At 44.0% G+C, this 26320-nt stretch overlaps 1 protein-coding gene across 1 annotated transcript; it reads right to left on the bottom strand.

Moving 5' to 3' along the window:
- Positions 1-3675: 3675 nt before the first annotated feature.
- prickle2b (prickle homolog 2b) lies at positions 3676-25556 on the bottom strand. Its single transcript, XM_066672441.1, has 8 exons — positions 25258-25556; positions 18249-18432; positions 11436-11549; positions 10975-11112; positions 9034-9237; positions 7860-8046; positions 5252-6100; positions 3676-5066 (listed from the first exon to the last, which is right to left on the bottom strand). Exons 2-8 carry the CDS (start codon positions 18366-18368, stop codon positions 4192-4194), a joined length of 2487 nt encoding a protein of 828 aa, XP_066528538.1. The 5' UTR covers positions 18369-18432; positions 25258-25556; the 3' UTR covers positions 3676-4191.
- Positions 25557-26320: the final 764 nt, after the last annotated feature.

The following is a 26320-nucleotide window of genomic DNA, read 5'->3' as shown; positions in this document are numbered from 1 at the left end:
TAATTTTTGGAGGAGGGTAGGAAACCCCACCGCACCCTGGATTTCAGGACTGTGCTGTAAAATTTAATACACTCTGTAACTGTGAAGGCTCAAGATCCAATAATTAAAAAAAATAATAATATTCTCTGGGGTGGCAGGTAGTGTCACAGTTGTGACTCTCTGTGAGGAGTTGGTGTGTTCTCCCTGTGTCTGTGTGGGTTTCCTCCAGGTGACTGTCTGTGAGGAGTGTGGTGTGTTCTCCCTGTGTCTGCGTGGGTTTCCTCCGGGTGACTGTCTGTGAGGAGTGTGGTGTGTTTTCCCTGTGTCTGCGTGGGTTTCCTCCGGGTGACTGTCTGTGAGGAGTGTGGTGTGTTTTCCCTGTGTCTGCGTGGGTTTCCTCCGGGTGACTGTCTGTGAGGAGTGTGGTGTGTTCTCCCTGTGTCTGCGTGGGTTTCCTCCGGGTGACTGTCTGTGAGGAGTGTGGTGTGTTTTCCCTGTGTCTGCGTGGGTTTCCTCCGGGTGACTGTCTGTGAGGTGTGTGGTGTGTTCTCCCTGTGTCTGCGTGGGTTTCCTCCGGGTGACTGTCTGTGAGGAGTGTGGTGTGTTTTCCCTGTGTCTGCGTGGGTTTCCTCCGGGTGACTGTCTGTGAGGTGTGTGGTGTGTTCTCCCTGTGTCTGCGTGGGTTTCCTCCGGGTGACTGTCTGTGAGGAGTGTGGTGTGTTCTCCCTGTGTCTGCGTGGGTTTGGGTGAATGCTAAATGCCCAGAACTGTTGTATGGTTTTACTCTGCTCTGTCCAACTCCACTTCACTCTATTTATCAAGCTTTAAGAGAAGCATTCTGCATTTGCCGAAGGGTTTGATTCCAGGTTTTACATTTGCTGAATACAGGTCAGGACAATCTTGATGTCCACAAAGCCACAATATATGGGCTCATTAATGGATTCATTAATTCATAGCATGAGTTAAGCGAAGGAATGTATTCAACCGCCTGCGTAGATGTAGTTAAAGAAAGTCCAACACCCCCCCAGACTTCCCCAAACTTTCTTCCTTTCATTTAATCAAAATTCTTCACGCACAATCCACAGCTCCCAAGTTAAACACTCCCCAAGTGAAGGAGAGAGTGAGGAGGCAGTGAGCTGTGGAGAGCTGATGAGCTTCACATGCTGAACGAGCCTCACACAGACAGGCCTCCGAGAACTGATCAATAGAGAGAGATCAGTCCTCACTCTCATCAAAACAATCAGCCGTGCGCTTATTTAGTCTGAAGCTCAGGGTGCCAACCTGTTCCGTTTCACTGATTTCAGATCAGTTCCATCAGATCCTTCTAAACAATGTAGTTAAAGCACAGGCCTGAGCTGCGAACGAATGAACAGCTTCTAGAAAACGTCATTTTAAAGCTAAATAAACGTGTTGTTTTTCTGGAATCACATGCACAAAGGCATAGGAACTTCTATAGACTAAACTATTCTTTAGAGCAGCTTTTATCTGCACCGTCTTTGGAGTACTGGTGCAGCACAGATCACAGTTCCTCACTACCAGGTCATGGGGAGTGTGTGTGTATTCTACAGTTAATAGACGACAGTTTTGTTGACAGTCGCCACTCGGCTCTTGTCTGCTGCAGGGGCATCCAAACCTAAGCAAGACTCCGGGTATTTATCAAGGTTTTCATTAAATGTATCAGTCTAGTACTAATATAAAGTTCATATTGCCATAGTGAAGCCACTGTGAATCATTCTGTAATTGAGGAGGTTGTGGGTTCGATTCCTGCTCCAGGTGACTGTCTGTGAGGACTGTGGTGTGTTCTCCATGTGTCTGTGTGGGTTTCCTCCAGGTGACTGTCTGTGAGGAGTGTGGTGTGTTCTCCCTGTGTCTGCGTGGGTTTCCTCCGGGTGACTGTCTGTGAGGAGTGTGGTGTGTTCTCCCTGTGTCTGCGTGGGTTTCCTCCGGGTGCTCCGGTTTCCTCCCACAGTCCAAAAACACACATTGGTAGGTGGATTGGTGTCCATAAGTGTGAGTGAGTGAGTGTGTTGCCCTGTGAAGGACTGGCGCACCCTCCAGGGTGTATTCCCACCTTGCGCCCAATGATTCCAGGTAGGCTCTAGACCCACCGCGACCCTGAACTGGATAAGGGTTACAGATAGTGAATGAATAAGCCTTTGCAGTTCAGAACAGGCAGTAGAGAGGGATTTTAGGTCTTTAAACACTACTAAGTTACATTATGGTAAAACGCTTACGTGAGATTCTACAACGGCAAATCTATACTTTGAATGAAGGATCATTTGTTTTTCACTTACACTGTCTTGGTCACTGGGGTACATGTGGGGTACAAAACACTGTCATCTTTATGAAGTCTGTGATGTTTTACCATTAATAAAACTTCCAATAAACTTCACCCTCAACACTGGATCATTTTCCTGGGATTCGTGATCATTTGCTAAGAACTTTGGATCTTTCCTAGAATCTGGAATCATCTTCCCCAACTTTGTTGTCATATTCTTGGAATCTCATCTGCAGGATAAATATCCTGATGATGTGACTGATTCTCGTGCTAGCCAGCGAAGCCCTTCTGAACTGAGCATGTGGAAGAAAGAGAGCAAGAGAAAGAGACCTAAACAGTTCCTCGCAGTCGTTTGCAGAGGGGCCTTAATGTAGCTCATATGTTTATGCAGCTGTTTCTACAATAACACCGCCAGTTCCACGCAAGCTCTTTTTTTTTCTTGACCACTGCAAAGTCCATCTGAGAACTCGAAGGACATGCATTCCGAAGAGGCCTGTGCAGAGCTTCTAATGCCTGGAGCCTGTCAGAAGCATTAGAGCCTCCCCACCTTTAAGCTGGTAGTGGAGGTACACAGCTTTTAAAAAAATGCTTCATTTTTCACAGCCAGGACATGGCTTATTGATTCAATTCTAAACAGTGAAAGTACTTTCGCTGGTCGTTTAAAACGGTATATGGGCCTGATTGTTAACAACAGACGGACTGGAGTGTTCAGTTTAGACTGCGGTTTTAAAAGTGCCAAGTAATACTTAATTAGATTTACATTAGCAGAATTTGTCTACGTTTCCAGTTTTGTTGTAAAATGGATTACTCTTGAACACTCACCACTAAAACATTTATGGGGTTTGGATACCTGGAGGGCTGGTATCCAGCAAAGTTTGGTGATTGCACTGCTAAAACATCCCTTAAACCTGGCAATTAACAGATGAGTTGACTCAGGTGTTTGTGAGCAGAGGTATAACCAAAATTTGCTGGATACCAGCCCTCCAGGACTGGAGTTGGGCACCCCTGGTGTAGAAGATAACACCAGTGTGTGACAAATGGCGGACTGGGGTTGATACCTAGCTTGAGTAGCAACATCACACTATACAGGGCAGGGCTCCTAACTCTGCATTAACAGGATTTTTTAAAAACGTAACCCTAGCAACGTTGGGGCCCACAGCTGAGCTCCACTGAGTTTTTCTGAAATTAAAGCAGGACTAAATAATCTGTGCATTTTCATAAAGGACTGCTTTTTGGAAATGAAGTGTGTCGGTAACAGCGGGGAGATGATGCTTGGATGCTCACTCTTCTGATGCATTTATTCATTGAGCAGATGGTGTGTGTGCCTCTGTCTAATCGGAGTCAAAGACCGTGGCATGCTCTGGTGATTAGGAACCAACCACTGCCAATCAAACTTCTCCTCGAAATACTCTTTTAATTTCCAATACAGGACAAAAAAAAAATCTTCAAATTAATGTGCATGCGTTCCTACCCAAACTCTGTTATACTTAATACATAAATGATTCTATTAATAAAACGTATAAAAATATGTGATACATCATTTACACTTTATTTACTTTACATCCTTAACTTAGTGAATTTATTCATTCATTTATTAATATACACCTTGTAGTTTCTGGATAAACGGTGATTTTTTTTTTCCATAATAGAAACACACTGCAATGAAAAAGCGGTACCTAAAAACGGTGCTGGCTATGAATAGGTTAAGTGAAGCGCAATTGCACATTGGCTTCAGCAAGACAGTGGGGGTAAGCTTTGTAGAAGGTGTACTAGTCAGGGTTATTAACCAATATCAAATAGAAAAATCATGCAGACGCATGTGCAACACTGAAATTACTGCATACCTCTCATTAAAAACCTCACGATACTGAACAGCGCTAGAAATGGAGCGGGTGAACTGTTATTGTGCAAAGGGCGTGCCTCAGGGCTCGATACTAGGATATAATACAGTTCTTGCTTTTCCTGCGCTTGCGAGTGTGTAACTGTCCTCTGCAGCCCAAATGACCAGATCCTGAGGAGTTATACTTGTGCAGCAAGTCCTCACTGTTCATGTACCTCAAGTGAACCGGTTTGGGGATGGGTTCACCCAAGAAATAGCCTTCATCCTCAGACTCGGAGGAAGAGGAGCAAGTGGAGCACCAGTCGTCGTCGTAGTCATAGTGGTCCCAGGCGTAGCGGCCCAGGTGACGGTGTGGGGTGGGGTTCTGGAGCGTGAGGTCAGAGGTTGTTCGAGGGCACGGTCTGAAGGGCTGCTGTCTCGACCGGCTGCTCAGAGTGTCCCTTGGGCCATGAGGAGAAGGGAATCTATCGTAATCCTCTCTGACCCGGGGCTGCAATCGTTCGGGAATTACCGGACGCCTCTCGGCCGCCAGGTTGAGTGCATTTTCAGATCGGGAACGCCTCGAGCGACGTGAGCGATGATGGTGCCTACGTCGTGGTTCCTCTGGTTCAACAGTGCGACGGTGAGCCCTTTCGCTCATGGGTGGCAGGCGTGCATTGTTAGCATTGCTAACCAAACTAGCCCTGTCCTCTTCTTGGTAGGTAAAGCCAGGTGACAGTGCCTTGATTCCAGGTGATCCCTGCTTGTAGGAAAGTGGGTAATTGACCTGCACGGGTGGCTCCATTTCTAGATAAGGTTGTCCAGTGGTGAGGCTGCGGAGGGATTCGGAGCTGTGGAACTGGACGGAAGAGTTGAGCGTGCCCATGTTGCTCTTTTCTGAGACGTTCATGCCTGAGTCTTTACTCAGGTCTGGCATGGAGAAACGAGAGAGGTGCTCCTGCCTCTTCCCACCACCATCTGCAGATGTACCTACATGTAAGAGAGGGAATTAGACCGAATGATCAAATATAAAACTAGAGAATGCTGGGACACAAGCAGATGATACTACATCACATAATAAATACAAAATACAAGTGCAAGCTTGAAGTGTATATATACTGTATGTATAAATGGGAATTATATATAAGATCACAAAATTATTCAAGGTAACCTACCTGTAGCATTTGACAGTGCCAGTGACTCCATGGAGCCACGAGGGGTTTGCTCCAGTGGCGTGAGCTGTTCGCTGAAGCTAAGTGCGCTGATGGGGTTCCTGCTGCGGCCCACCTGAGACACAGCCTCCCTCTCCCTCTCTCTCTGGAACACATGTAAGCTGATGGAGCGCTTGTCTATAAAGCCGTTGGGTGGTAGCTCATTAAAACTAGCCTGCGGTTTCAGCTTGGGTGGGTAATAGTCCTCCTGCTCTGGCTGGAACCAGTTCTCGTTAAAAGAGTGCCCCTTCAGAGCAGATATGGGAGGTCTTTTGGATGGAGCTGACTCTTTGGGCCGGTTGTCCTGAGGATGACCTGGAACAGGATTGGGGGAATAGGAAGTTCGGACGTTGCACTGACTCAAGAGTTGGAGCGCGGTGGGCGAGGGTTCGTTGCGGTTTTCGTAGCTGTACCTTTCGGCTTGGTTCTTCCAGGACGGGGGCTCTCTGGACAGACTTGGTGTTTGGCTAGAAAGACTCAGGAGGTCCATCTGCAGGGACAGAGGGTCCACGTCAGCTGAATAGTGGCCAGTGGAGCCGTTCCCAACTCCTCCACCTCCACCGCTGCTGCTGGTCTTGCTGGACTTAGAGCTACGGCGAGTTTCGCGGGTCCTGGCGCTTTGGAAGGCCGAGTCGGAGGAGTCCGAGCCGTTGGCATCCTCCCCCACGCTGCATGCTCGCGAGCAGAAGATCTGACCCTGTTTGGGCAGGAAGGGGCGGCCGAGGAGGGACTTCTTGCAGCGGGCACAACAGAAACAGGCCTCGGTGGCGTGCCAATGCTGACCATCATAAGTCATCTGGCCTTGGTCAATACCTGCGGAATGAAGTACAACAGTGAAACAGTCAAGAAGGGAATGCTAATAATGCATGTAATAACCCTTTAGTTGCTGTTAGGTTGTTTTATATCATTTATTACTTGTATCTGGTACTTGTACCTCTTAACTTTCAATCGATTCCTCAGTATATTGGTAAATACCAGAAGTTACATTCATTCATGTTGTCCACATGAAGGTCACCATGTGTCTGCAGCCCACCCAGAGTCAATCGGTATGTCCATGACAGAGCATCACACATTCTCCCAGTTACTCTCACACTCTCACACCTGTGTACAATTTCACAGAGCCAATCCCTTTGCCTGTGCTTTTGGATTTTGGGGGGAAACCGGAGCTCCCGTAACGAACCCATGAAAACACAGAGAGAACAGACCACACGGTCCTCACCGTCAGTGACCCGAGGGGGCATTAAAGATCCCAGGACCCTTGAGATGTACATCAACAACACTACCATCTTGCCACTCTGATTTTAAGATGTTAAAAATGTATTGTGTTCAGTCTAAAAAAAAAAAATACATAAAACAATTCATTTTTTTGTTTTTATTGTCATCACAACAAAAATATAACTATGATACATTTAACAACCCCAAAAACCGACAACCGTTCATTCACACTTATAAGGGTTAACTCTGTATAATCAAGAACAATGACATAAACAAAATGTAAGATAAATGAGGGATTACAAAGCACTTAAATCTGTGATGTGGAAATTCTAAGTACAGCTATATAAATACACAAGCCATGCAAATGGATATAAATGCCAATGGAAATCCCTCAGCCGATGACCATTTTTAATGAGCTATTATAACTCTTTGGTAGGATAAGTGTAGGAAACTAACTCTAACTATCAGCGTAAAGAAAAACAGTCTAATTCCCTCGAGGTGTGGAAGTGTTTGGAGTAAACTGATTATGCTGTACGCCTTGCACTACACAAATACATTACATTTTAATTACAGCTCCACTTACATGGGCCAGGCGGCCTCAGTCTAATGGGCAACATCTGCTCGAGAAGCGTTTTCCAAGCTCACTCCGTTTCTAATCAGTTTCCTTTGCGCAGTTTCTGCGTCCCGTTCAGAAAATGATTACAGCTTGAATGTGTCCTGAGCGACACGCCAAAAAGCAGCTGGAACCGATGCTGGGCTGGAAACCAATGAGCCAAAAGGACGAGTTATTACGGGGTGGAGGGCTGCCTTGTGACACGCTGGGGGCTAACAGAGTAATGGAAACAGCAGACAGTATAGGAATATTATTACTAATGGCTTTTGTCTTCATAAAAGCTTTGGCCGCTCTTGGAAATCCAGCACTCGCTCATTGTAAGTTCTCTTGTAGGAAGCAGGACCATTCTTTACGAAAAATGAGCCCATTGAGGTTTTAGACAATTGGTGTTGAGTGCCTCTGCGTTTTCCTCTAGTGTTTCCTTTGACCTTGTTTGTGTTCCTCTTTAGTTTTAGTTTGGAAATTGCTACAAATATTTATGAAAATAAATCATCAAACAATTGATACAAATACGTTAAACTCATACTACATACTACTTACTACATACTTGTGATTTTGTCTCCCAGGTTTACTTTGTGACCCTCAGTGCCCTACTTCAGAGCAAGAATAGGAAACTTGTCACACAGATGTCTGGTCTCTGAAGTAAACTGAATGGAGGAGGTGTGTGTTGCTTGGCTCTGGAAACTGTTTCTCTGTTCCAGTGCTGTGTGGATGTTCAAAGACAGTGATGTATGAGGCTCTTACCGATGTGTTCTCCGCAGGAGTCACAGTACTCTGCGTAGAGCGACTCGAAGCAGCTGCAGCAGTACGGCCGGCCCTCCTTCATGATGTAGCGCTGACCTCCCAAAACCGTCTCACACTCAAAACAGCAGAAGTGCTTCATGTGCCAGTGTCGACCCTCTGCTTCTGTACACTCGTCTGCAAAGATGATCTGAGAGAGAGAGATAGAGGGGTGATTTTAACACTTTGGCAACATCACAAATTAACAGGGTTATGCTAATAAATCTGTGTGCTGTATTTGGTAGTGAGTGAGAAAGAGACAAAGAAAGAGAGAGGGACTCATACACAAAGAAGGAGTGTGACAGAGCGAGTGATGGATGGATGCATCACTGAATCCTTGACTAGACACTGAAAGAAATGCCCATCCCCCCCACAATTACACTTAAAGGAGGAGCCCGACCAAACATGCTAACGCGGGTAACGACAAGCTGGTAGCCACATTAGCATGACTGCATTAGCATAATGCTAACTGGTGTCCATTTACTTTAATTCATTGTTAGCAACATTAGCTTGTTTCACTGAACAAATGGAAAAAGACAATGGGAGGAATCTTGTATCATCCATAAATAATACAAATAACAATGGATAAGAGACATGATCACAAATATTGTAAGCCATGTGAAGCAATAAATGCTCCAATTATCTTCAACAAATCACTTTATTTAACAAAGTGTATGGAACAGTGAACGCTGTAGGCACCCCGTCAAAAACAAGGGCAGTTAAAGTTCAGGACAAAAGGGCTCTAAATGTGAATTATGCATGAAAGCTATTAGTTAAACACTGCCATAAATCAGACCCCATCCTTACAGCTCGTAATCCGTGTTTAAAAATGCATGTCCATTGTGTAAGTAATGTATTATATGTGGTGAAATAATTACACCTTATTGCCACTTTGAAACATTTCCATTGTATTTTAACTCATTTTAGTCATGTTTTAACACACTCACTCACATTCAGCAGGTTGAAATGTCTCCACAACAGGGTGCTTCTACCAATGTCCTTGTTACATTTTATACAATATCAAGTCTCTAACATATCTAACACTGGTGATAAGTGTTGCAGTGATGGAGGTGATAGAGGAGGAACAGCATACCAATGCCCTGTCCCTGTGTTTGTGTTTATACATGTGCGTATTTACCTCGTCACAGGCGGAGCAGCGTGGTTTCAGCCTCTCAGCGTGGTGTCTGCCGCAGTAGATCTTTCCGTCCTGATAGAAGTAGATCAGATCCACCAGCAGCTCATCACAAATACTGCAGACGAAACAGTGAGGGTGCCAACACACACCGTGACCCGCCCGAGACGCAAACACGGCAATATCGCCACCATTTATCTGACCACCACACTGACAGAGACAGATAAATAGAGAGAGAAAAAATCATATTTGTTCATATATGTTCTTTGTCTTGTTTTCTGTTTTGATTTGCGCATGTTTTGTTTATTTTTCTCCCAGTCATGTGTTTGATTACATCATTCCCTCGTGTTTGCTTCATTATGTCTATCACGTGTCCTTTATCTGTAACCCTTATCCACTTCAGGGTCACGGTGGGTCCAGAGCCTACCTGGAATCATTGGGCGCAAGGCAGGAATACACCCTGGAGGGGGCGCCAGTCCTTCACAGGGCAACACAGACACACACACATTCACTCACACACTTACACCTATGGACACTTTGGAGTCACCAATCCACCTACCAATGTGTGTTTTTGGACTGTGGGAGGAAACCGGAGCACCCGGAGGAAACCCACACAGACACAGGGAGAACACACCACACTCCTCACATACAGTCATGGGAGCGGGTATCGAACCCACAACCTCCAGGTGCCTGGAGCTGTGTGACTGCGACACTACCTGCTGCACCATCGTGCACCCTAGGTAACAATCAGTGTGTCATTAATGTACAAGAGAGCAATACATTTCTGATATAAATCTCTGTATTTATTTTCTTATGTAATAAATGCGCAAGCTACCTTTTACACTGCTCAATATGATACACAAACCAATAACAACAGAAATAACATTAACTTACATTGAATAGGATAAGGATGTTTTTCATGCTATGAAGTTACAGAAATAAAGACACGACGTGTGATGATCTGTGACAGCTGCTGTTAGAACAGAGGACGTGTTCTAAAGAGACGCGCATGTCCTCCACAGATCAAAACTCGGGAAAACCACTGAATTAACAATTTGACATATTCTCATAAACTCCAAAGGCTTAGTAAAATGTGACACTTAGAGGTCAGTCGTAGGGTGGGGGATTAGATCAATAGTGTTATCTGAGGACTGCCAGGAAGCGTTATCTCCTCCTATCACAGAGTCCATCTGATAACAGAGACGAGAAGACAGCTATAAACCTAATCATATGGTCTATAGGTCTCTCCAAGGTGGAAAATAGGGCAGTTAATACGAGATCAGCAGTAACTGTGTCAAATTCCAATTGGTCATTTCACCATTCTCTTCAGGCACATGATAAGTGAGCTAGGTCTGTCATGGTGTATACATTTTGAAATACCCCTTGTTATATTATGTTTGTCATTCCTCACTCCTTCAGTGCAATCTGGTTACAAGTGGAGTTGGTAATCTTTCAATTCATACACCTGCATTCTGGAAATAACGTAAATAAATGGGTGTAAACAGTTTAAATTCATGTGTAAACACCTGAAAAGAAAACCCATACTGTTCAGTTACAGCAAAGCTGAAGACAAAATGGCAGTAGGGGTTACAGATACATGTTAGTGTGTGTGAGGGGCAACAGAAGGGGCAAAAGGCCGACAGGTGGGCTAAGACGTCTAAATCCAGCTTGCAGTCAGTTTTAATTCACTTGCTATATAAACAAAATGGGTCTAAAGTTGGGAAGTCTTACCAGCTGCAGGGATAAAATAGACAGCTGCTTTGTGTCACCAGTGATCTTACGTTTTGTGGCATGGATTTAAAGTCAACAAACCAAAATCTCAGTTTGTTTCAGTGATCTATGGAGCAACAATTTAAAGGAAACACCACTGTGTCCCCTGTGAAGTCCACTTCTGGTCTAAAATGACACTGAAAGTGCAGCTGAATCAGAACCAGGTCGAGGTATCACCTGCTCGCAGATGGCTCCGGTCATAGTGACCGGGAACGGACGCACGTTTCCTCGGCCCAGGTTCTCCCTTTTCCTCTGATTACTGAACAGCTTCAGCTCCCTTTTCTCCTCATCGTCCAGAGAGTTACAGTAGCGCACCTGAGAGACACAGGAGACCGTCAGTGACCACAGTGACCGCAGCCTGAACGATTTACACACGTTTCACTCATGAATGAAGTATTAAAACATGTCACGTGAGTGAAAATATATACCTACGTGTGTGTGTGTGTGTGTGTGTTATAGAATATTAAATAATGAACTAGAACCTTCAGTCTATACTTTATTGAGTGTCTCTAATATTTCAAATATTACTCAAGAAACATGAATTTTACCTTTTCTAGATTTACAGAAAACACAATACCTACCTAAGCAAGGGGACATTCTAATCCACTCGCCTTTTATTCACGGCCTGGTGGTCTTACCTCATTGTCGTGGGGGGGCAGCTGGTGCAGGAGCTGTTTGATGCGGTGTTTCTCTCCAGGGCTGTTCACATATGGCACCTTATCCTCTGGGAGAGAGCTGTAATACTGATGCACCTGCGGTTTAACAACACACACACACATTGAGTCACACACCAGTGCTGTCCATTACACCCAGCAATTAAACACTATTACAATACACACATCTATTGTCTCACGCATGCCATTAAGTCCACTAATTGGCTGCCAAAAGCCCTGCAATTATTATCTACAAAGTACTGCGTTTTATCGACAATTATAAAACACGATGTGTACCTCCAAATAAACGGAGGCATCGCTGAAAGCATTAATTACACTTACGCAAAAGTGCTGCTATAAAACAAAACAGTAACTCCCACAGCAGCAGCAACAACTCACAAATAATTCACAGTAACCCACCAGCTCTATAAATTCAAGCCCAGTTACAACACATTATTACATTTAAATATATTTACTTTTTGCTATACCAGCAGTGTGGGGCTGTCAGGAGTTTGCTACACACTCTATTTCTAGAATTAAAGGAACACTAGGTAAGCTTTGGGTGTTTTGCTCCTGGGGCGCCCCCTAGTGCAATTCATTTTGACAGCACTATATTGAAATCCACGTGGATGGGTGTGGTTACCTACCCTCCTACAAAAGTTACATAGTGACATTTCTGCAGTTCTGAAGCCACAGTAGCGACAATAGAGGCGCCATTCTCCCTGTTACAGATCAGTGAAACATCACAATGATTTTGAAGCTGTAATCTTTAGGTCAAAATATTACATAGTGTTCCTTTAAACAGGCCTCTTTTTTTTTCTCCAGAAATGAATCAGTGTTTGAACTTTCTAATTCCTTTAAGAGTAAATGTTTCCTTAAAAATGATTAGCTTCTTGTAGAAGCCTTTAACATGAAAGCACTGTCCTCTTCCCTCACCCATTCTTATTAACCCTTCCCCCACCTTACTAGCCACACACACACACACACACACACAGCTATAACAGTCAGGTTGATTTATAGACGAGCAACGTAAAGTTAATGGAATATGCCCTTTCACATCCACAGCCATGCTGACATGGAGGCTTCTTTATCTCTAGACTCTCTCTCTCTCTGTGTGTTTGTGTGTGTGTGTGTGTGTGTGTGTGTGTGTGTATCTGTAAAGCTTCCCCTGCTTTTAATTACAGTAATTAACCACAATGCTAAAGATATGCCCTTTATCTTTTTGAGGCTAAACGACAGGGATGAAATCTGCATTTCTGTTGTTTGCATCCTAATAGCCTTCTTTACAATGACCCCTTCACTCCATAACAACGGGAATAATGGCAACACAGCGTTAAGTAATGAGATGGTAATGGTATTCAATTAATGAATCGACGTGATTTTATTTACCGCATCTTAACCATCATTGGCAGTCTGTCCCACTGTCCTCTTTGACTCATCACAACATCACTGCTAAACAACGTGGTGGACAATGTGTCAAAATACACTGTTTGAGCACACATTAAACAACAAAAGAATCAGCGAAGACACATTTTTAAAAAGCATATAAACTACTATAATATAGTTCTGAGCTTTATTCATGTGGAAATGGATCAGATTTACAATAATAATAATCATAATGACTGAAAAATGAAGTATAATTCTGTTTGTGGCATTTTTCCTCAAAACTAAAGACATCTAGACAGAAATATACTCAACACAAGCCCTGAGACACCATGGTACTGAAGAGGAAGAGTGGATTGAAAGAGAGTGACAGTCATTTTATTCACCTTATCGTAAAAGGGATAAATACTTTATTGGAAAACCACACAGAGAAAGAAATTACAGCCAGGAAAATTCATGGTGGATAAGGACAGTCTGAGAGGACCATGAGTGTCCAGACCACCTGACAGCCCACCCTATTACCGGGGGCTTAAATGGCTAATGACTTAATCTGATACAGCGCTGAGCTCCATCTGCCCCGGCCGCCCTCCACACTCCGCACACAACTTTCCTATAAGCGCGGGGCAATATGGAAGCTTCATGAGGCGTGATTTATTACTGTCACTGATAAAAGCACAGTGAGGTGTAAATTTCTCTATATTCATTATAATAACTCTTTGTAATAAAGTTACTTTTCTTTACATTATAAGAATGGCTGAAAAACAAACACACGCACGATGTGCTTTGTTGCTGTCTTACGCCAGACAGTGTTTGGGAAACGTGTCCTCGGCCTGGTTCTGCGAAGTGTGGGAGGATATCCACTCATATCCAGGGTCTCATATATCCCCCTGAAGAAGAGCCGGTCTCTTTAAGCGTGGTCTGATGGCTCTTCTGCTGCTTGTGTTGGCGACTCACATGCCGCCGGGGTTTTACTGAGGGATTTCTAAAAATTACACCAAAAGCCAGCGGCAGTCGAGACCCCATAAATTACGGCCGTTGGGTCCAACAATAACACTCGGCCGCTCGGTGGGCCTGGACGCGCGCTGAGGTCTGACGGAAGCAAGCCTGAGCCCCCTGAAACGCCCACGCAGACTATAATCAGTGGAAAGAGATCTGGCAACCTGCCTTTGAGTCATGGGTTCTGGCAACCGCCTTGTGCATCTCAGGATGCTGAGACAGGGCTGTGGATACTGAGGGTAAACTTGAGTCCACGCAGCTGGCTTTCATAATGCCAAACATCAGAGTCACCAGAACGACTAAAGACAGGGATGCAGCAAATTACATGAAGCAAATATGAATGAGCAGGTATATCGATCCAATATGTTGATGCTTTATCATGTGAAATCATTGGAGCAATCATATCCAAGTGTATCCCAGTGAAGTACGATACAGACCACAAAAGTGTGTTCGAGCAAAGAAATCTTCAAAGTGAGCTGGACACGTTCCTGCTCTAGGGTCGATGAACTGAACTGGACAGGACTGATTCTAATAACAATAACAAGGTGAGATTTGAGGGCGGCACGGTGGCGCAGCAGGTAGGTGTCACAGTCCCACAGCTCCAGGGACCTGGAGGTTGTGGGTTCGATTCCCGCTCCGGGTGACTGAGGAGTTAGTGTGTTCTCCCTGTGTCTGCGTGGGTTTCCTCCGGGTGCTCCAGTTTCCTCCCACAGTCCAAAAACACACGTTGGTAGGTGGATTGGTGACTCAAAAGTGTCCGTTGGTGTGAATGTGTCAGTGACTGTGTGTGTGTGTGTTACTCTGTGAAGGACTGGCGCCCCCTCCAGGGTGTGTTCCCGCCTTGCGCCCAATGATTCCAGGTAGTCTCTGGACCAACCACGACCCTGAACTGGATAAGGGCTTACAGATAATGAATGAAGGTGAGATTTGAGGCAAGATTTTTGCACCTGGGTCTGCGAGGGTGGTTTCCTACCCTCCTCCAAAAGTTTCACAGTGCTGTTTCTGCAGTGCTGAGCCCAGAGTAGCAACGTCAGAAACGCCATTCTCTGTATTACAGATCAGTGAGCCACCACAATGATTTTGAACCTGTAATTTTAAGATAAAAATACTACATATTGTTCCTTTAAACAGAACCAATATTCCCCTGCCTGTCACAAATGTGCTCAACACTGGGTATCTTAATGTTTGAAGTATGAAACCATTGCTGTAAATCCTATCCATATCCCAGTGAAGCATAATCCTTATCCCAAAAGTTATAAAAGTTTCCCGTAACTGTTGCACCATACTGTAAAACCATTGTATGGGCACGGAACAGTTGTCCTATTTCACTGATCAATTTTCCGTGTTGAGATTTTCCATCTCAGGGACCTCTTTTTTTTCTTTTTGTTAGAAACATTAAAAACTGGGCTACAGGAATACATTCCATTTCCTTTTTCCATGGAGAGTAAAAGACAGCAGTCAGCCAACTAGGACATACATCAGAGCTGACACTAATGCACTCTCCATTGAAGCAGCTTCCAGTTATACAGCTTATATATACGACTAACAAAAGCCTGTAGCGCTCACCTAACAAATCTCTGCGCTCCTCTGCTTTTCATTATGTATTTCAGCGACATACTGGAGGAGGAGCAGCTCGTCTCAACTGCACATTGGGGAAAGAGTGGTGAGAGGAGAAGTGCAGCCATGTGAATCTTATGCTGGAGCTTAATGGACCTGTGTAAAAGCCTTTGGGCGATGGGCCATCAACACCCTTTAGAGAACATAATTGGATCACTAAACTAAATACCAATCACGAGCTCTTTCAGCAGCACGGGAGAGGGTTAGACTCTAAAATCCTTTTCTCTATTCTGCCCTGGAATGGTTATATGTGCTAGTGACGTTTGTTGTGTCTCTTGCTAAAATTATTCACACTTCAAAGTAAGTCGCTCTATATTAGCGCTTGTGAAACGGCTAATTGGGAGCGTAATGTGGACTGTTGTTTTTGTGCCCTTCCTTTTGGCTTTAAATGCGAGAATATCCTACATTTCCTTTCCGTAGGTGAGCAAACACCATCCCTCATGGCCCGAGGTTGTTACCGTCTCTGGGTAAAACTGCAGACGCTAGCGCTAGCGCTCGGACTCTGCTGAAAGAGGAATAATTAATGGCTTGCTAATAACATGCTGCGTACTTGCGGTTCTCATATCCCGGCAACTTCCACACATCCATCTGCCCAAGCATCATGAGGGCGACACCTCTATTGGTCCAAATCAGCAGGAAATGCAAATAACTCAATACAATGGCACTTGGTGAACTGAGGGCTTTTGTAAAGTCAACTGGACATTTCTCACATGCTTTAAAGCAACACTCGGTAGTATTTTTACATCTTTAACCTGATAATATTCAGTCTCTTTAATTTGCACTGGAGCTATTAGTCTAAAGTAGCCAACAAATCATCACTGAGCTAACGTTGTGATCAAGCTATAAGCGATCTCGAGGTTTTCAGACACTGTTTTACACATCTGTAAAAATGAATGGCACAGCACTGTAGCTAAACTAAATAAACACACGCTCTTATCTTGGCCACTCGTCTATATTTGGGTCAAGGGAAAGGATTTTTCATTAAACTGTTCCATTTAAAACGTTTAATAAATAACCCGGTGCTTTTAAACACAATTCCAAATTGATCTCATTACGCTGCAGTCCAATTTTTATAGTCCACATTAAATTCCACATCAACTGACACTGGCTTTTTACTGCCAGGCGGAGAACGCTGTAGGAAAAGTAATTGACCAGCCAAACCCTGGCTGACCTCAGAGGACACAAAATGGAGACAGTAGAAAGGGCTTATTGGTTATCGACCTGCTTTGCGGTGCTAGTAAGAAGACCAGCTTTAGGTTCATGAAGAAAATGAATCTCGTATCTATGAATGATTTAACTGGTCAATAAAGAGAGCCGAGCGCACACGGAGCAGCAATAAAGCTGACGTGAGCCTCCAAATCCAGTGTGTAACTGGGAGCCTGGGGATGCTGTAATGAGTTGTGATTTCAAGGACATTTGCATTCAAAAGAGAGTTTATGCTTTAAAACTGGAGTTGAAGTTCAAGAGTCATGCCTCGTTACTCATCAGTTGATGTAGCCAGCAATAGAAGCCTGGTCTGTAGCTCAACGTCATGCCTGGTGTCTGATTTATCGCAAATAATTTTGGGGGTCAACATTAAGCTACTATTAATGTTATTATAGTGTTGATCATTTGTTAATGTACTCTGTGCATAATGCTGTCCATACATTTATATTGTGACAGAATATGATTCAGACCATTAAACATCAGGATGAATACATATATGGCTGCATTATCATGCCAGTCCAGTAGGGGACCCATAGTACCTCCTAAAGAGTGCCATCAAAACACCATGAAGCATGAGAGAAGCACAGTAGTTTAATCCCAAATCTCTCCATAGTCCTTATGTAGGACACAAGATCTTAATAATGCATTATATATTTCTACTGCAACGTTTATATTTATTCGTATGTAGGAATATGGGTTCTAGTGCTATCTGCATGTACACTTTAGTTTATCAACTGATGTAATTCACTATACATGGAGTGAGGAGCTATTTGAATTTCAGCCAGAAACAGGCATGTTGTGCGATGTCAACGTTTTTCGAAAAGCACTCTTTTGCCCATAAACACGACGCCACTGACTACAGTTTTCAAACATCTCCATGTTGAAGAGCACTTTTGAAAACCTCTGTTTTCTGTGACATAAAACACAATTTTTATGTGAACGGGAGATATTTAGAGTTGTGTCTTTGCCAGTGTGACACTGGGATATCTGTAAAAAATAACGTCATTTATAAATATTCATTCATTCATTACCTGTAACCCTTATCCAGTTCAGGGTCGCGGTGGGTCCAGAGCCTACCTTGAATCATTGGGCGCAAGGTGGGAATACACCCTGGAGGGGGCACCAGTCCTTCACAGGGCAACACAGATACACACACACATTCACTCACACCTACGGACACTTGAGTCGCCAATCCACCTACCAACGTGTGTTTTTGGACTGTGGGAGGAAACCGGAGCACCCGGAGGAAACCCACACAGACACAGGGAGAACACACCAAACTCCTCACAGACAGTCACCTGGAGCAGGAATCGAACCCACAACCTCCGGGTCCCTGGAGCTGTGTGACTGCGACACTAACCTGCTGCGCCACCGTGCCGCCCACATTTATAAATAGTGTTACAAAAAATTTCTGAATTTAACTCCACTGATAAGGACCTTGCGCCCAATGATTCCAGGTAGGCTCTGGACCCACCAGGACCCTGAACAGGATAAGGGTTACAGATAATGAATGAATGAACTCCACTGACATTCACTCAGATTCTGTATTCAACATGTGTGCATCAGAGAAAGCGAGATTATATATAAGTTTCCTACCTGTTCGGGTTTAAGGCCCGGAGGCACCCAGGCGTATTCCTCCAGGGCACAGCCAGAGTCATCGTCCGAGGTGGAGTTCCTCTGGAAGTCGTACATCAGCTTGGTCACGGTCTTCTCCATCTCCAGAGGGATGACTGTCACAACATGATCCTCACGAGGACACTTGCAGTGCAGACAGATCTTCCTGCAGGAAAACAGAGGAGGATCACTTAGCGAGTCTCTTCCACTTCAAAAGAACCCTTTCAAACATCTACAACGTCTACGCTGTAATGGGCTCCAAACCAGAGTACATTGCATTTAGTCATTTAGCAGTTTCCCATCCAGACTGACGAGCCAAAAGTGAAAACAGGGGCCAGACATATGCTCACTACCCAGAGCTGATCTAAGTAAAATGACCCAAAACACAAGAGCTCTGTTCTAGCTTATTCCAGCTCTTCAGAATAGAGTTGATGACTAATTAAAACATAACAACCAGCAGGTCACTACGCTCATTCTGCTTTTGCAGTGTGCATTTATGTAAACCCACAGCGACCTGCCAAACGTCCAAGCTTTTTAAAAACAAACCCGGATTGCAAGCTCATCCAAAAGCTTTCTGACTGATCCTCACTCAATGCCCTTCATCTGCTCGCAATTTATTGTGGACATCCAAACAATTTTATGTCTAAAAATGGATCTAAACATAAACCATTGTAATAACAGAGTGTAGCTAATTGTGAGTTGAGGAAGGTCACGGTGATTTCAAAGGGCAGATTCACTAGATATGGCCAGTAGAAGGCGCTCTACTGCAGAGCAATGGTGTTGAATTCCCAAATTGAGGAACGGATTGAAAAATGCTGCTACAACAATATTGTCAGGGCAATGAAACACACCAATCTATTTCACATAAACCACTCCTTTGAATTGGTTTGTACATGTTGATGATTCAATAATGCAGAAATGTTTGAAAGACTCCCTTTTACATTCATGCCATTCATTGTAATAATCTGGCTTTTGTAATGGCAGTGATACACCAGGCGCAGCATCAAGATCTGAAGGTGTTTGGCTCTGAGGTAAAATCAGAAAAAGAGAAACTCTTCATGGTCTGAGGCAGTGACCATTAGACAGATATACACACACACACACACACACACACATATATACACACACACACACATACACATATACATACACACACACACACACACACACATACATACACATATACATACACACACACACACACACACACACACACACACACACACACACAGAAGTTAACAGTATGTGTGCAGTGCGGTTGTCACGGTAACGTAAGGACTCAGTGAATAAGAAAGGTTGAATGTTTAACCGTGGGAGCTGCTTTTATTGCTGACTCACAGTTAAAATGCTCGAACATGACGCATCACACTTCACTTTTCACACTTTCTGTCATAGTGCAAAAGCAAAAAAAATGCAATAGTGATAAACAAATGATACACTAAGACTTAAGGTTGGGCGATACGTCAAAATTGGTATCACGGTGTGTTTCATAATTGCAGTCACTACGATATAATTCCGATATCGATAAGAAACATGACATCACTGTCAAACAACAACCTCTTGGCTTTGTCAAATATTCATTTTAAAGTTAGTTTAAAAAATACTGAACAATTATAAAAAGGCAATGACAGATGATATAACTAATGTATACTGAAATATTGAAAATGTGTTTAAAAATCATATCGTTGTAATTGAAACTTTTTATATTGGGATATATAGTGATATTAAATTATTGTTCAGGCCTACTACGAATCATACACTGCATCTTTAATGTCTCTCTCTGCTAAACACACACACACACACACACACACACACACACACACACACACACACACACACACACACACACACACACACACACACACCTTTGCTGGTTCTAGCTCACTGTCAGTCAACACAGCCACGTTTGGTTTCAACATGGTGAGCCCTCAGATTCCAGCGAAAACCCTTAACATATCCTGTCATAAGCAAACACACACACACAGCTCAAACACTTTGTGTCTGGTTAATCTCCAGCAGAGCAGCTTCAGCTTTGCCAAACCTCACTCAGAGGCTCCGGAGGCAGCTGGTCAGATCTCAGCCTGCCTCGAAGAGAAGTGGACAACACTCCGCCTGCTCACAGCCAGCTCCCTCAGTGCCTCAGACGCCGCACAGACGCCTCGGCCTCGAGAGATTAATCAGTGACCAGAACACATCAGACCCACAGTGTCAAATACAAGCCAAAGGCCTGAGGACAGAGTGTCTGCAGACCATCACAGTTCACCCATAAAAATCACACCATGCTTCTGAGGAGACAATAAAGGGCAGGAGCACCATAAGAACAGCAAACCTTTTTAATGGTGGCTTTGTAGAAGGGAAAAAAAAAACATTCTTAATATTAACCCATACTTAACATGTCCTCAGTGATCCATTTAGAGACTACTAAGTAAAAGATGGAGGGAATGTCTGTGTTGTCCTAATGGAGCTGGAGGAGTCATTTCTTTGTGCTACTGTGTTTCCTACCACTATATAAAAACAAGTCTATGTTGCCTTTATTGTTGGATGCACTGCAATGTTTTAAAGTGATTGTGCGAATGAAGTCAAATCACAATCCAGAAGAATTAACTACACGATATTTACATCCATGGGAGAATCTAAATAATTGTTTTATTTTTATAATCCAAAGATCAAGCATTAGGTAAATAACTGAGAAACTAAAACTGGTGGCCATTAACCTTTAGCTCATTTATTCATACGGCATTAGGGCTGGACAATAATTTAGTACCAATATAAAATGTTTCAATAACAACGATATGATTTCTAAACACAGTATTTCGGTATATACTGGAACCTCTACTAACGAACGCCTATACTAACGAACTTTCCAAGATACGAACCAGGCATTTGAATATTTTTTGCCTCCACCAACGAACCACGACTCTAGAAACGAACCCAAGCCTTCACCGAGTCGGCGGCTGGAAAAGGCCACTGACCCGATTTTGCGATTTAGCATTAGTGTAAATAGCAGACATCGAAATTCGTGCTAAGTTAAGCCGTATCTACGCTTCATCTCCCCACATTCACCACCTACTCTCCATAATTCCACCCACCCCCACCTCCCGTCATACAGCCCGTGCCTGTGTTACTCCTCCAGCCAGTCGTCACGTCTTCAAGGTAGCGATGTGTAACCACTTACAACTTCATTTCTTTATTACTGTTTCCACTGTATTTCTCTTTTATTTTTAGTAACGCTAAAATGGTGATGTCATGTTGCTTTCAGTTCTTGGAAGTTTTATTGCTCATATCGCTATTGTAATTTCTACCATACTGACCGATATTGAGAAATATATTGTGATATAAATTTTGGCCGCATTATCCGGCTCTATATGGAGCTGTGAAAATTCTCAGTGCAAAGTCAAAGCAGCATATTACACACTGGCCACTTTCACTTATTTAGGACACAGAGCGTTTCTCCTGCAGCAGTTGCATCCTTGAGCAAGGACATCACTGCAGACTTTAGTTTAAAAAGAGCTTACATTATAGGAACGCTTCACCCAAACATCCTGGGACTGGAATTGATGAGGGAAAATGTGACAGAGCTACAGGTTAAAAGCTTGAATTTCACCAAAATCAAAGATGTTAATAAGAAGGATCTGCTTTGCTGGAGTAATCATTGTAATTCCTCTGGGAAGGTTTCAGACTTAGTGTTGTATTGAAAATGGTGAGTGAGAAGAATTTATTGGTCGCTGCATTCACTGTGAGCACCATCAGAAATCTGTTCTGTTTTTGGGGATAATATGGTATCCAAAAGTATGGGAGAGTACAGGAGGGGAAGCACAGCCTTCTCCTTCATCAGAACCCCAGGACCAGCCATAATTACTAATACATGCGTGATTAATGGAACAAGACATGCACTTGATTTGCAGACTGCGCCTGCTGGGCTCCAACATCAGAAATGATTCACTGAGCAATAAACAAATATAGAGGAAAGTGGCTGTACTCAGCCTTGTGCTTCTGCTTCGTTTTGTCCAGGCGCAGGTTATAAATAACCCTAAGAGCACGGATGCATTGTTACTAATCTAAAGCCACGGTGAAATGCGAGAACTCGGCATGGCTGGAAATTCAAAAAAGCTTGGCTTTAGCCTGAGAAAGCTTTGGAAAGGCGAGGTTAGCATTTCCAGGCGCAGTCTAGACCAGCTGTGTGAAATAAACATGAAAATTCGGTCACGGGAGTCTTCTCTCTCGCTGTAGTTCAGGGTGGAGGACTGTAGCACGCTCAAAGCCAGGGGTTTTCCTTCGCTCTAGCAGGCCCTGTGCACTTTCCCCAGCCTTAATTTCCAGATTTAAAGCCTGGAGCTCTGCTCCGTGCCTTGCTCCGAATCCTCCAAAACATGATGTCAATTAAAGGAGACGGAGAGCAGAAGCTGCACATGCTGACTTCATTATCAACCCCACCAGCACGGACCAAAAGGGAGAGCTGGCATGGAACGACCTTTTAAAAATGACCTCACCTTCCCTAGCCTCACATAAAAGCGGGTGTCCCGTCTCCCCGGAGTTGCTCAGGAAGTGTGCCGTGCCTGCGAGGCATCAGGATGGACCGTAATCTGCGTGATCATGATGCAAGCCGACAGTTATTCTCGTGTCTGCTTTATCGGCTCATTTTCAAGCCCGTCTGACAACACCAGATGTGCAGACCTCGGGGAACCCACTGGCAGCCCAGGAATGGTCACTAGAACATCCCTGTTTATTCTCTTTAACAATAGCTCAAGGCATGACACGTGGAGCACTGTCATGTTTAATACTAATCCACTTTGTTCAAAGCCATTAAACCAGGTTTGATGTGGTTTCTCAAAAACTCTCAGCACCTCAGGGCCATCTCTGCGGAGGCTGGCAGGGTTTTCCATAGCATCACAATAAATTGGCTAAAGATCTTTAAAAGGGCAACCCTCAGCTGAAGAGCTAAGGGCAGCTGGTTGCCAGAGACGGCCCATTCTCTGTCATTGTTTCCCCTAAAGTAAATGAGCAAAGCTTTCCAACATTCTTAGCTCAGGCGCCAAATACAGCTCCTCGAGATTTGTTTCGAAGAGTACATCCATTAAGCCACGCTGGCGGCTGCCAAGGGGTGGTGAGGGCCTCCTTTGTGGCGTAACCCTCTTTAAGTTATTGATAACTGATGCGTTGATTATATTTAAGTAGATTAATTCACCATCAATTTATAATAATCATATAATGATGCCACCACTGACCAGTGTTATATAGCCAACCAAACAACTGGCACGACAGCAGCGGGTCGTTTTCAAAAGCCATGTTGGGAAACAGTTGCACTGTGGCTTAACTGCTGTTACCTACGCCTAAAGATCATCTCCAATCGGGGTTAATAATGAGGCTTATTATTAGCACCCAATTATGGTGCATCCATGCAATATGGTCAAACGGATGGAGATTACCGGGTGTGCCCACCTGCCGCAATCCATCATAATCCTCTGAACACCCCTCCCCCCGGGCACACGGGCACCTGTGCCCTGGCACCAAACAAAAAAACCCCACCAGGCAGCGTGCGAACGCTTCATTCATTAAGCAGCATCAGACAGCTGAGCGTCTCTGCTGTTACTACAGCAAAATTAAAAGCTTTCATTACCAGCATTCAGGCATTCAAACAGGAGACAGGCTCTGTGTAGGATGAGAGTGAGACTGAGAGAGAAAGCGAGAGAGGGGAAAAAAAAGCTTTTTATATGTGTTGATTTATGCTGCATTTTACTGGTGGTGATGACTCTCAGTAAATCTGCTCTAAGGCCGTTCGACTGCTGCCTACTCACAAGTGTCTGCTTCTGGGTTTGGTTCATGTTTCACTTAAAAAAAGGGAAAAAAGGAAAAAACATAAAAAAAACACCCCTGCAGCCTGCCAAAGAAATGAAAAAAGAATGAAGCAAAACTGCACTCCTCAGGTTCAGAAAGAAGGACCTCTGGAGATTCAGATTTCCCATCTGTACAAATCATCAGAAAGCTTTCTGAAAGCCACATTGACACGGCTGAGTCCGACCTGGAGAGAGGGGCTTTCAAATAGCAGGGTATGAACCTGACAAACTCAGACTTAAATTATACACATGCACTTAATACATACACAGATAGATAGATAGATAGATAGATAGATAGATAGATAGATAGATAGATAGATAGATAAGCCAGACACACACACAGAAAGAGAGAGAGTTGTAATGCGGGAAGGGGACTGAGATATAGAGGTAGAATGGGGAGATTAATGGAGAAGAATGGAAATTGGAAGAGAGAGTGGGGCATGATAGGACACTGACAGAGAGAGAGAGAGAGAGAGAGAGAGAGAGGAGCTAGCTAGTGAAAGAGTGACTAAACAGATAAAAACTGAAAAGAGCGAGAGAGGTGGGGGTGGGGACTGTTAGCGAAACAGATACTAATCCACTCTCCTTTAACCCCCGGTTGTTCCTTCATATGTTAATCCGCTGGTGGACGTGACTTGACCCTCCTCCACACTCAGGGGCAGACGCTCCTCTCTCACGCCGAGCCGCGGAGTCCCAGACACGGCCACGGAGCCACAACACACCCGCGAGAGGAAACCCGAGCCGTTGCCAAAGTACGGAGCAGAAAACAAACACCAGAGCCAGAGTACAGCCTTTAAAGAGAGGACGACGAGCCTTCGGTGTAACATTACAGGCCAAATCACCGGGGACAGCACAGAACAGATGAGGCTAAAGTTGGCTTCTCATTCCGTTTTTCCCTTTCCACCTTAAACGGTGCAGCTTTCCTCAGAATGAAACCCCTGCACCGTGTTAGGTACCGATTTGTTTTCTCGGAGGGTAACTGCTCCACTGTTTATTGTGGCAAGGTGAAGTTAATTAAGGAAACAACTTCAGCTTCATAAAGAAGCCCAGGTGCTATTTACCGTGCCATTTAAAACAGCTCGGACAAGAATTTACTGCCTACTGGAACGCTGAGAAATGCCCGAAAAAGGCAATTTAATGTGGAAAATAATACTTACCCTTTACTTCGACCGTGGCTGGAAAAGCTCGACGCTGGTATCCGTATTTACACAGGTTTCCCGCATTATATCCAGATTTACCAACAGCGGAACAAGTTTAAAGCTCGCCTTAACAACTTCTCACCTTCTCCGCCTTTAAACGGGCAAAAACACTCCACCTTAAATCCTCCAGCGCTTCAGTATTTCTCTCTTATTATATTTCAAATCTTATCGCTCAAACATCGGACTTCATTCCTCTTTTTTCCCGATGTTTTTCTCTGTATATTCTCCCTTTCTCACCCAGCAGACCCGTCTCCCTCTCTCACTCCTCTCAGCACTGAGAGCCGCGGAGCGCGTCCCGAGCCCGTTCGCAGCGTCGGCCAATCACAGCGCAGAATGCAAATGCGAGCGCTAAAGTCAGCCAATAAGCACACCCAATCGAAGAATAATTAGACAGCCGGCTCTGGAATATTTTATATGAATATAACCCAGCGCAGGGATGAATCAGGTTTATATGCAATTATGCAAATAATCGTTTAAGTATAAATTAAAATTAACGAGATACGCTATGAAAATATAGGCTACAAACTACAGTAAACAGCAATGTGGACAGAATATATTATTCAGTTATGTAAATCGTAATTAGCAAACCATTAAAAAAGAACGTCTGTCCTACATATGCAATTATAGTTGGGGGGGGGGGGGGGCAGGAGGTCAATAACCTTTAAATCATTACAGAGTCAGTTCCCATAGACTTTGCACTATCTCTCTGTGGTCTGTTATCAGGGCGTTCTGCTACTCTATACTATTGTCCAAGCTACGTTTAGACCCAGTTCCAAACACACAGTAAACAGCCAAACAAACAAACAAGACAAATAAATCATCAAAATGTCAGTTGGTACAGGTATGATATGCTGTGTTATTCCTCTACATTTCTCCAACATTTCCTATTGTAGCAATTTTCTAAATGCACTTAATCTTTTCAACACTTGCGCAGAGTCTAAGCTCATTAGGTTATTAAAGCTGGAATTAGCAGCAGAACTTAAATCTGACCCTGAGGGACTAATTTGTTTATTTGTTGTCT

This window comes from Hoplias malabaricus, chromosome 5 (genome assembly GCF_029633855.1).
Source record: "Hoplias malabaricus isolate fHopMal1 chromosome 5, fHopMal1.hap1, whole genome shotgun sequence".
NCBI classification, from domain to species: Eukaryota; Metazoa; Chordata; class Actinopteri; order Characiformes; family Erythrinidae; genus Hoplias; species Hoplias malabaricus.
This window is presented reverse-complemented; position numbering and strand designations above follow the sequence as displayed.